The sequence below is a fragment of the Cyphomyrmex costatus genome, unplaced genomic scaffold (genome assembly GCF_001594065.2).
Source record: "Cyphomyrmex costatus isolate MS0001 unplaced genomic scaffold, Ccosl1.0 scaffold193, whole genome shotgun sequence".
In the NCBI taxonomy this organism is placed as follows: Eukaryota; Metazoa; Arthropoda; class Insecta; order Hymenoptera; family Formicidae; genus Cyphomyrmex; species Cyphomyrmex costatus.
The window spans coordinates 6,448,912-6,461,769 of record NW_017275965.1 but is presented as its reverse complement, the minus strand read 5'-3'; the positions used below and the strand labels follow the sequence as shown (position 1 = coordinate 6,461,769).

General features: G+C 33.9%; 1 protein-coding gene across 1 annotated transcript; it reads right to left on the bottom strand.

The window, feature by feature from the left end:
• Positions 1-5,923: 5,923 nt before the first annotated feature.
• Positions 5,924-7,073, bottom strand: LOC108772747 (protein G12). The gene has a single exon (XM_018538351.1). It carries the CDS (start codon positions 7,071-7,073, stop codon positions 6,429-6,431), a length of 645 nt encoding a protein of 214 aa, XP_018393853.1. The 3' UTR covers positions 5,924-6,428.
• Between the last annotated feature and the right edge of the window lie 5,785 nt (positions 7,074-12,858).

Genomic DNA, 12,858 nt, shown 5'->3' with positions numbered 1-12,858 from the left:
TTTTTTTTTTTTTTTTTTGAAGAATTTTAAATACAAACTTCTATTTTTTAATTTGAAAAGCGCCGGTTAAATTCATGTTTTATTTGTCTCCTGAGCCGTCTACATTCTTGAGGTCTTTTATACTGCATGAAGTACCAAAAGCTTGTGCACGATAGGCCGGAATGTTGGTTTCATTGTTCTTTCTTCTCTCTATCATGAAAGCGGAGGTAATCTACGTCAGACCGGAATAATGGAAAATTGTTCCGGCTACCCGAGCTCCGCCGGGGTGTTCCTAAAGCCTCCGGCATCCGTTATGTAGCAGAAGAACAAGGTTAGGCTGGGCGACCGTCTGCTGTCCTGGCGACGGGGTGAACAGAGGTTACTACCCTTGCAGACGCGGGCGTACTTCGAGACTATTTTTCACGGTCGCCTCTTACCACTTTCTCCATTACTGATAACACTTTTTTTTTTGCTACTTGCCGCTGCATTTCCGACGGCGACACGTTTTCAAAGATGAAGGACGAAAGATACGCTGTTAACACTTACGCTATTCAGCGTCTTATTTAAAGTGTTCTCTTTACATAATAATCTTAGACATTTCTTTCGCAGTATTATATTGTGTAAACTGGCAAAAGTACTCAATCAATGTTTCATTTTACATTTTTATTAATGTAAATTACATTAATTTTTTTTTTAATGCAATCCTTTGTTTTTACGTGAAATTTTACACTAAATATGTATAATTTAAAAAATATATGTTCTTATTTCTACTATAATTTATTCTTAAAAACAAGTAAGGTTTTTGTCAAGAAAAATATGGTATGAAATTATTTTAATTGAAATAAAACAATACATTCTTTTTATGTCATGTGCATGTCAAAACACATTAAACAGGAGGATCGACTTAACTTGTTAATTGCACTTGAATGCTAAAATTACATGGAAAAAAAATTGACTGTAAAAATCCTGTTTATGTCAACACTAAAATGTCGATTGAAATATAGATTAACGATTACTGATTGCTATTTAATGATTAATACTCGGCGCATAAATGCGCTGCCTCTATTCAAGCGGAAAGTTTCAAGTTTCTTCGCGGATGGCAGGGACGTCGTGGCCAATACGGAAGAGAATATCAGTAAACACGGAGAGAAATACGGCATATTGCCATCGTTTGATAATTATTCCGGTATCGAGTGTCACGCTTTTATCTGCTTCCTCTCTGATATTTCGTCTCCACTGGAATTTCACCACAAAAATTCTGTGAGGGCCATCTTTCCAGTTCCTTCGCATTGGAGAGGGCAATGTTCGATAATGTATTCAATCAATATAATATCTTCTTTTCGCATAAATTCCAGAAACGATGCATTATTACGCTTATAACGAAAGCAATAATGGTTTGTAATAGATAAGTCTGACAGTTCGATTAGATTCATATTGAAGGTTTTTCTTTGACAGTGCTATCAATCGATATCGCTTTCACGCTGTCTCTTTTCTGAGACCCCGAGAAGACGAAAAATATCGAGGATGAAAAATACCTTCCGATTACTTCGCCTCCGATATTTATTTCATGAAAGACGTCTGCTCCGATAATCGCGCACATGGAAAAGAAAAAGTTAATACACGGATTTCGCTTGTAATAAAAAATATGTTTCATAATGTTGTTTCCATATTGGATACCTCCCTGATGATTATTCTGTCTGTACGATATTTCAAGATTGTATCTTCGGTAATAAGCGCAAGGAACAGAAACAAAATCATCCTTCCGATGTACTTATAACGAAACCAATTTCGACTAATGCGTTGTTACCATATGCAGCATTGTATGCTTTCCATCATTTCGCGTCTGATATTTTAAGACAGAGGTATATTTACAAATGTCCGAGTTTGAAAAAAAACGAAACAGCTCCAATTAAAACATTCCATTAAGCGAACTTTCATGAAATATTTTAATGTTATTTAATATAAAATATTTAATATAAAATATTTTTTGTATCTAAACCGCGACAAGAAAACAATTTTTAATGAACTTTAAATATAATTAATTTTTTAACTGTTTAATTAGCAGAGTCTACAATGCTTAAGGATTAAAAAACTTCCTCATTAATTTTATATTAACCAGTACACATGGTATTTAATATAAAATACTTTTTGTATAACTAAATTACGACATGAAAAATGTTTTAATGAATTTTAATCTTCGAATATAAACTACATTTTTAACTTTGATTAATATACTTAATGTTATTATCTAATGATGAAAAATACATTTCTTCTAATTTCATATTGATTTCTAAATGCATACAATGTTAATTATATATTTTAAGAAAATTTTTCATATTTTTAAAATAACACAAACAACTTTACGAAAAATTTTAAATAGAAATTATATAAGTAAAACTTGTACTAAAGATTTCAAAAAGCTGTACATATCGTGATTGCTTCCTGATTTTGTTGTGGTTTCTGTAAGAGAAAAGTTCTGATCGATCCACGGACGTTATCTTTTTTGATAAATTCATGGCGAGATGAAAATTCGTCTCAGTTTTGGGTCCATCCGGAGCGAAAGCTGTGTGTGCGCACCCCGGATGCATCGTCGGCTGGGTGCACGTCGATGCGAGGCCACGGGGAAACCGGTGTTGTGTATGTCACCGAAAGAGATGGTGGTGGGGGCCGGCCGGCCGGTGGTTCTTCATGGTGGGGGGCCGCAGCCAGGGTTTCCGACCGCGTCGGCGGCGCTTAAGCCTTCGATGCGGGGGCATTGCCGTCGTGGCCGCGGTACGATCCGATCCGGCTGCTGTCTTTCAGTGCGCGCTGCTCTTCTTGCCGCACGTGTCGACGGTCTTTGTGCCGAAGGATTTTTGTCATTTCTCTTTCTCTGCCCTTTCCTACGCGAGAGACAACCGCGTGGCGATATCAGTCGCGCAGATTCCCGCGGTCTTCGCAATTTTTCAGAGTGCTACGAGTGCGATGATAATGATGGACTCATGAGAGATAGTGTACGCGTGTGGTGATCTGAGGAAAAACGCTTCTCTCATCGTTCGCGACCATCGCAATTATGCGCTGAATAAGGGGTGCTTCCCAAAAGGGATAATCTTAAGGGCTTTACATCGGTATGACACGCGATCGTGCGTGAGGGATCGATGTAGCGTACGAGAGGAATAACGTAGAACTGAACATTCCCTTTTTTCATTCAGCTTGCACGTAAGTCGCGTAAGGATTTTAATTATGCATATCGAGGGTACAGCGAGCGCGTGGTAGTGCGTCGGTGTTTTCGGAGCACGGTTCATTCACAACGGATAGTGAATGAAGGACGATTTCGTTCGTGTTAGCGAAGGCAAAACTGTTTTGTCGTAGGTCAGTTCGCTGTAAACGAGCGCTGTCACTCCGTTTCATCGCTTGACGCACGGCCTTCGATCAGTCGGAATGCCTCGTTTCCTGTTTCGCGCCGGATATTGAGCGAGGTCGAATCGGAACGCGTGATAACAAGATCGCGAAGATTCGACGTGATCGTCAGTTCCTTCCGTTTTGACCGAGTTTTTCGATCAATTAAAAAAAAAAAAAAAAAGAAAAAACGTTGGTGTCTCCCCCGATTATCTGATTGGTGTTATTTTCTCGTTGCCGTTCTATCAGTGCTAGTTATAAATCATCTGGCGTGTGAGACTGCATTATTTACATCTACGTGCACGATATACACTATTCGCGATTGGACCTCGTGACTAGCATCCTCGTGACAAGTGTCAATTGTACGTTGTGAATGAGACTCGGCTTGCATGTAGTTTATTCCTAAGTGCTACGAGCAATGCGAGGCTTATAAGTTCTGTCACTTATAAGTGCCACGTTGAGTACGCGGAGCTATTACTGGGATTATAAAAGCGTTTCTCACGTCTAGGTAAGAATTAACGAGTGTTTAACACTTATTATGCATGTAATAACAGCAAACTTAAATAACCAAAATAGCAAAAATATATGACAGGTGTACTCTTAAATAAACACGCATTAAGTAAATATTACTTAAACTCTTGTTTTTTATTATATTATTTTTTTAAAATTGTATTTTAAAATAAAAGTAAGTTTATAAAGACGCGACGTGTTATAAGGATTAGGTTATAAATGATATATGAACCATATACAAAACATTTTCTTTAGAAAACGTGTATTACATTGTTTATTCATTTCTAACAAGAATATTCGTTCATGCACAATGTCTCATATCGTTTTCATCGAACGAGAATTATAAAGAAATAAAATAAATTATTAAATCTGAACAGACAATATCGTCATTGAATTATTAGAACTTTAAGACTCGGCTGCACCGATAAGTTGAGTTAAATAAGCCCGACTTTTCAATTTCCGTCCCTTTCATGATTAAAATGTCACTGATGATATATGTAGAAAGGAAAATATATTTATGCAAAATAGCATGAATAGTACTGATACAACCGTTAATTTAAATCAACTTTAATAGGATTTTCCAACTGATGTGTACCACAAGTGTTCTCCAACTGTGCCTTAAAAATTGTAGAGAAGATAAAAACAAGAGATAAAATTTAGAAATAAGTTAAAAAGCGAGACATGAAGTAAGTAATGTTTTAAAGATTGTGAAAATTATCTAAACTATACTCTCACTTAATCAAAACGATATCATCGTTATTAAAACATTAAAATAAAAAATAAATATATTAGAACTTTATTTTTTATTTTCGGATGTTGCCTTAGTGGTGTATATCTCGAGAAATTTATCGTATTTAATGTACTGTGCAAATTGAAAAATGCTGATTTAAACAAATACCGTGCGTAGTGCATTCGCGAATAATAAATTCCTTTTTGCTGCATTAGTTCTATATATGTCTTTATCCATATGGAATTATTTTCTCACTTTGACAAATTTTTGTAAGCAAATTCTTCAGATTCACTCTCAATAAATATCATTCATTTCTATCGCAAAGTAGCGGTTGTGCGAAAAAGTCGATTGTCGTTCTTGCAGTTCGAGCACAGGCACGATCTGCAGAAATATATATACCTCCATATACCTCCCGCGGCATCTCGCCAACCTCTTTCAACACGGTTAAATATTAGCGGGAAAGACCGGTGCGCTACGATAAATTCTAGCCACACGACACGCCAGCGCACGCCGGCTCGTAAATCGGCCCCGCGCGCGACATGTATACTTCCAGGCATCATTAATTAAAAGCCACGCTCGTTGTCTAGCATCCTCTTGTCCCTTCTTTGAAGATCGGCAGTTCCGTGGCATTCTTTTGAGATATTTAAACTTAGATTTGCCGGTATTTATCCATGAAACGTAAGATTCTCGAGATTGGTCGTGTATTATAATATTTTCAGAAGCGAGAAAGCTACTGCCGACTGAGCAGCGGCAATTTTTTTCCTTTTTATGTAATGTTTATCTCTTGTAAATCTCAGTGTCGATTTTCAAATTTTGTTTGATATATGCCTTTAAATTAATATTAAAGTTGCTATTACTAACGATTAATTATTGTTAAATTGTTATATATTACTAATTCATTATTAGCGCGGTTACGGTTTTTTATTTACACATTTTACTTACTAATTAATATGGTCTTTATAATTATTTACCTTCAATATATGGTTATCTTTATAATTAAATAATAAATATGTAGTAAAAGATGTGCTTTTTTATCAATATGTTAACGTATTTAATTATTTTGACAATATTAAATAAATATAAATTTTTGGTGCCTGTAATATTGATTTTATAATCAATTAAATTAAATTGATGTATTTTAAATAGATTAATTCGATTGATTTGATCAGCACTGTATAATCGATAAAAACTTAATAATATATTTGCATATATTTTCTATATAATAAATTTTATAAAGTGCAAATTAGTGAGTATTTAGTCAACATTTAATGTAACATTTGTCGTTGCACTACAAATATGTTATATATTACAGTTATTGTTTTTAAACGTAATCTTTATTTTGAAAAAGGAAAGATATTTTTTTTCTAATATTATATTGGGCAAGAGCAAAAGGTGGATAATTGCGCAAGAGAGGGAGAGAAGGACTCGTCCCAATCTTACTTCCATTCACGACGTTACGCCGTCGTGATCACGCGAAAACGAGTTTGGCAGGTCGGTTGCTTGAGCATAATCTCGCTTATCTTGGCTTGGTTTGATCGGGCGAGAACGATTTGGAGTGACGTGAAAAAATACATCGCGCGGTATGAATGGTCGAGTTATTTGAATTATGTCCGAGCCATTCTTCAATCATACGGTAAATCAAGAAAAATTACAAGGAATAGAAGGATTTTTATTTATATGATATATTACTCTCTGCACAAGTGAAGCACATAACATTATGTAACCGGATAATCTTTAAAGTTTATGAGATGGTAATTTTGAAAATATTATTGACATAATTGTGACAAGAGACAAATCACTTTTCATTGTAGCGTTGATGGTCACCTGATAATTAGTAAGCAGGAACTTTAATGCCCCAGAGAACCTCAAACAAATCCTTGAGTTTTACGAGATCAACGCCGGCATTTCTAGCGTGTGTCAAGAGCTCTTGGAATTTAGGGTGAACGTAAAGTTTGTTGACAATGTGCTGGAAATTTTCGGATTTCAATTGCGCGATGAAATCGGCGAATGCCTTAGAGGTCTTCAGTTTCTCCTCGTACAAATCCTTAAACTGTTGTCGTGGCAAAACGTCCAGAATGTCTTGAATAAATCCCTTAATTCCACCGGTAATGTATGTGCCGATGCTGTAGGAGGGCGGGGTAAGTGGGGGGAGCTTGAGAGCGGAGTTTATTTTGTTCACTATCTTGTAAATGTCAATACCGGCATTATGGATGTAATCCATCAAAATTTTAATTTCAGGCAGAGCTTCTACGTCTTTGACCAGCTGCTTAAATCCTTCAGATTCGAAGTATTTGACCATATCCTGGAATTCTTTATCTTCGACGTAGTATTGAATAGTGATTTCGATTACTTTTTCAACAGGTACGAGATCCAAGAAATCTTGGATATCATGACGGAGTTCACCTCTGCCGAAATTGGGAATCTCATAGGCGGAGGCTGTAGCCACGAGGGCTAACAGTGCTAATGCGAATTTCATCTGTAAAAATAAATAATTTTATTGAGATTATTGATTTGAAAATTACATTATATTTACATATTATATATATATATATATAATATATGTTTAAACATACCAAATTTATGCAAAAATTATATTAACACAAGCAAATTCTTAATATGATATTTGTAGTGCATCGATAAATCAGTTGAATTAATTATTTCGGTTTTGTGTATAATTTTTTATAGAAAGAGATCATAAATATTATTCAACTTTTATCGTATATCATCAGTCACATTATATACGAGAAAAATCGCAATTAATATTAATTTATTTAAAATACATTGTTATAGTTAATTGAATTAATAAAATAAATCTATATTTGATGATAAGACGAATTGCGATAATTTTGAAAAATAAAAATGTTTATAAAATTATAATTATATATTTACTTAAAATTTTTTATTTACATCTTTTGGTTTATGTTTGAAAACTACATTTTTGATAACAGTTTTATTTATTTTTAAAAGAGGCAGGAAATAAAAGATTTATTATATTGCTTAATGCTTATTTTTATGTGCAATTTAATATTTAAAATTTAAAATGATGTTTAACTTGATCTATTAATGCTTACCTTTGAAGTATATTGCCGGTAGTACTTTTGCTTGTGATCTGGCAACTGATGCTTGACAATTTTTGTCGCTGTCTTTTATACACGAAATTAGATCTTATTTGTTCAATCTTGTAACGATAAGATTATGCATTATCTGCGAGTACTCGATTTGAAGACAAAACAGATTTTAAGATTATTTTAACAAATTACACAATGATTTTTGATTATGCTGTCGGCTTTATAACGGATTATTAGTTTTGTAATGATTATATTATACCTGCACGTATGGAAAAATTACTGTATAAACGATACTGAAAATACTTGGCTAATATTCGAAACGATGGCAATCAATATGTTACATCCAATTTATCATTGATAATTAATATTAGTCTAGAGATAAAGATAGAATCTCTTCACATTTTTCTACCTTCGTAATACTTTCTGTTCAATAATTAAATGTATTGAAACATACATGCTCATATTCCTTTATGCGTGTGTGTAATATAGAATTAATTTTCTTACATATATCTTTTACATATTTTGCATAAAGATTGCACAAGTATTGATAAAATCAGTTCGTACTTATCTTGTTCCTATGGATCGATAACACAGGTGTGTTATCGAGCGAAATTAACCATTGCCCCTGTCACATTGCCCCTGTCACAAATGAGTGATAACAATTTCCGCGAAATCAAGTAGTTTCCAAAAAAAATCATGTTTCGTGCATTCAAAGCTTTGCTATTTGTGAAAAATATTTATTTATTTTAGCATAATCCATTTTCTTGAAGTAGATATTTTTTCCGTTTTTGCTGATCATCGTATTTTCTCATAGTTAATGCCTTAAGCGATGTTTTTTTTTTAATTCTCTTGCATATTATGTTATATTTTTCGCCACAAACTATTATCAGTATTTCTATTGCGTGCTTTACACACATCTGTTCGCATACTATTGATAGATTGAAATCTGCTTAAAACACCTATTGTTATTCTTCCTCCATTTGTTCCGTTACACTTTCCGCGATTTGATTCGAAATTTTATATAGAAATACGAAGCCTATCATTTGATAAAAATAACGAAATTTATTTTCATAAATCTTTGAACTTTTCTTCAATAATTAATTTCGTTGCTTGAAAAAGCTCCATTTTTAATCGAAATGTTCGTATCTTTCACGAAGATCAAGATTGGTGTTTTTAAAAAAGAATAATACTCAAGCGAGCAATAATTTGCAAGCGTGAGAAAATGCCCCTTGTGCGTCATCGCGATGAGGAAATGGTTAAGGAATAGGTCTTGCCTATTCCTTAATCGTGCCTTGATCATGTAGACTCGATGTTCGATCTCACGCCTCGTCGATCGCCGATTTTAGATGCTTTAGTTCCGCTTTCATTATCGCTGCCGGGCGTGAACATATGTTTCGTCAAATGGAATAAGTAGAATAACGTTGTTCCCGTCATAAAAGCAATTTTTTGGTGATTAAGTCAGTCAGGATTCACAAGGTCTCTCTTTTATTTCTGTACTTTCTAAATTGATGCACACGATGCAATAAGTTGAAGTGTAACAAACATATATTTATTAGAAAATAAAGGCCTTAAAGGAACTAGATTTTAAGTGTGGAAATTGTTCTGTGAATTTATATGCTACATATACCATAAGTAATGTATATAAATTCACACAGAATTATTTCAGCACTTAAGATTTAACTTGATCGTTTAGAGTCTTTTTATTTTCTAATCATTGTATAGTTACATAACGATCTTATTAAAAACTTTGTAAACATATTTGCATTTCACTTTAACGTGTGTATCAGTGCAAGATTAAAAAAACAGACTTATAAATTATTTCAATGCCAAAAGAACTTTGTTAATAAATCATATGTTGTATTATATCAGGCCAGTTTAATTATATTTTTTGAATTATGTTAAAATTTCTATAAACATCGAAGAAAATAATTGACACTTTTATTTTCACTAAGGCCCGATTGCACTAACGTGATTTCGATTTCAAGCGAGCTTAAACTGTCTCTGTCTCTCTTTCGGCTTTAATACGAGATAGAGTTTTAAATCTTGCTTAAAATCGAGTAATGTTGGTGCAACCGAGTCTAAATGCATTTAGCACGTATCCAAGAAAGAATAAGTTATTTTTGTGAAGTTCTTTATCTGTTGCACATCCATATCTGTATAATTCATGTGACCGTTAATCTTATCGAAAATTAAGTCCATAATACTTGTAACCTATGCTTAAGTGTTTTTTGCGTTGCTGGATGATGTCAGTGTTATGAATCGCTTACGTGAGTAACGTCCTTTGTTTTTTATATGTTATTTATATGTTATTTTTTGTTGTCGATTGGATAATCACGCGCTTATCCTTTGCTTTTTCGTGAATTTCTTTGCGAATCCTTATTTTGGTCATTATTATAGATATTATTAATACAAATTAATACAATTTACTTTATTATTGACCATTTATATCGCGTTTATTTGAAGTTTTGATTAATTATCAAAATGAATAATATATTCAACATATTAAGAATTCGATGTAATTTTAGTAAATTCAAACATTGTGATGTTTCGAACAATTTATATAGTAATATGTATACATATACAATAATATATAGTTTATAGTTTTATCGCGTGAGATTGAAGAAATGTTTATAAAATTAAAATTAGGAAATATTTCAAGTGATGTTTCATTTTGAACGAAATGTTCGAAATATCTTATTTAAACGTCGTCGATACTTAAAGCAATGCATATGAAATTTACTATTTATTGAAAACTAATTGAAAAATGCTTGATTTATTTTAAGTATAAATTTGTTAGATTATTGTGCTCAAAGCTTTTAGTTTTGCCAATGGGTGAAAGTTGACAATTAAATTTTTCGAAGAAAGTAATGCTTTTACAACGTTCAGTTGCGTTATGTATTGAGCTTGACAATGTCTGGCTATGGTTGTTTTGTACACTCTTGGTTATACACCGCTATTCGACGTTCAAGCACTTTGTACGGTTCAAGTGCTCCAGTATGCGTTTGTTATGCTAATCTAGGGTAACATGCTCTTTACTCCATCCGACACGGCGAGACGAGCACGTCAATCTCTCAAAAAGAATGACGTAACGGCTCTAAAATCGTTTTTTCCGCCTGCCAGTCTCTCCCTCTTTGCTTTGCATCGCTGCTTAAGATGCATGCGTCGGTTTGAACGTATGAAACGTTTAGTAAAAGTTGATTTTGGGTCGTCCTTTTTCTTTCGTTTTGTGGCCGCGAAGCGACTTTCGGCCGCGATTTAGGAGTCGTAAAATCAGTCAGAATTCGTCGAAAAAATGAGAGTCGAAAACCACCACCAGCTGAAGAAGTCTTCCGCGTCCAGAAGTTTAGCGAAATTGCACCGGGCTGATGACTGTAATTACTGACGAAATTAAACTCGTTCCGAGAGCCGAGTTCTGCGGGCTGATCTTCCCGACTGCAAAAAAAGTGATTTAAAAGGCGAAGCGAGGATTAAACAATTGCTTTTGCGCAATAAAACGTGTGTTGTATTCGCGCTGGATAGAAGTTGGTAGAAGTGTTGCGAACTCCATCCTCATTTTTCATCCCCGCCCCATGTGGAAATACTTCGGAGCACGACTTCATCGTCTGGAAGGTCGGGAAGTTTGTTGCTGTTGCAATAAAATCGTGGTTCAGTGGCCGATGCAACGTTCCTGTTGCCAGTAAAGATGAAGAACATTTTGGGAGTCATGCTAAAATTTAATCAAGCAAGAGCTTTCTAGATTACTGTTGGAGGGTAAAAGCGTCCCAGGAGATCGAAACCGACAACTATTTGGTATTCTACGAGACATTGCCTCGTAAAGTACGCTCTTTTCCCGATGCGGGCGGAATAATAGATCTGAGTGATCGGAGAAAATTGATTAAAATTTGGTTAACTTAGGAATAGCCTCCTTAGGCACACAATTGATACAAAATTACCGCAATTGAAACATATTGTCCTTATCTTAAAAAGTTTGCATTTAGAAAATTATTCAAATATACTATAATTTTGTAATGAAATATATATTTTATAAATTATATTATTATTTAGAAATATTGTAAAGTTGAATATGATAATGATTGATTATAACAAAAAAAAATTCAAGATGTACACTGAAAGAAAAGATTGGCTGCTACAACCAATTAAAAATGCTATGCTATACTTAGCTAAGCTTTTTTTCAATGTGCAACTAAAATCTGATGAAAATGAGGACAGCATTTAACGTTGATTATTTCTAAGTCTGATATATCAAATAATGTTGTAGAAAAATTTTAAAGTTGAGAAAATTATTACGATACCAAAACTGTTTTATAATATCTAGAATTGTAAAATCATTAATGCATTAAATATTAAATTGAAAATGTTGATTAGATTGATCTGGCTATACCGACCTCGAGTAACTTTCTGTCGATGACTTATTAAACCTACCACCCGTAATTATTTCAGCGATATCCGGGAGTTATGACTTCGTCGTCAGAGTGATACACGACGACACCCGCGATTGGCAATTCCGTTTGCATATAATTGCACAGGAAGGAGACAGCATCATAAATAATTTTTGTACCGCTTTTTCGTCGTCGTATTAATTTGCGATTAATCTTCGAGGCGAAAGTCGAAACGAACGTCGAGCCCTACTTTATCTCGAACGTGTTAAAAAAATGCACGTTCGTAGCCGCTTGTGTTAATGCTTTCCTGGGGGAGAACTACAAGTGTAATGAATGCTGAGCAGTTATAATTAAAGTAATGATCAACGGCATTAATGCTGTCATAAACGATATAGGCTGGAACTCGTTTCAGCCGCTTCGATCTTCCCGCATATGAAATCAGATTGTGTTTCAAATATTCCTACGATTTAGATTATTTAGAACAAGCTAAAAAATGTACTAAAATAATTTTTTAGTACTGTACAAAATTTTTCCTTATAAAATATCCCTGTTTATGGAACTAATCAAGTAATAAAACTTGTTTATATCTCTGGAGTATAATTTGCCTAAACTCTTAAAATATCTCTACATTTAACTTCATAATTAAATTCCAGTATTTTACAGTGTTTAGTTTGCCTTGGAAATAATTTTCGTTAGATCTAGAATGCTCTAATTTATATTCAGTCTAATGATTGTCATCATACGTGTGCGTGCGGAATGTTTGGCACGGGGGCCATCATTACCTTTTTCTACATAACTTCGCGGTGAAATGACG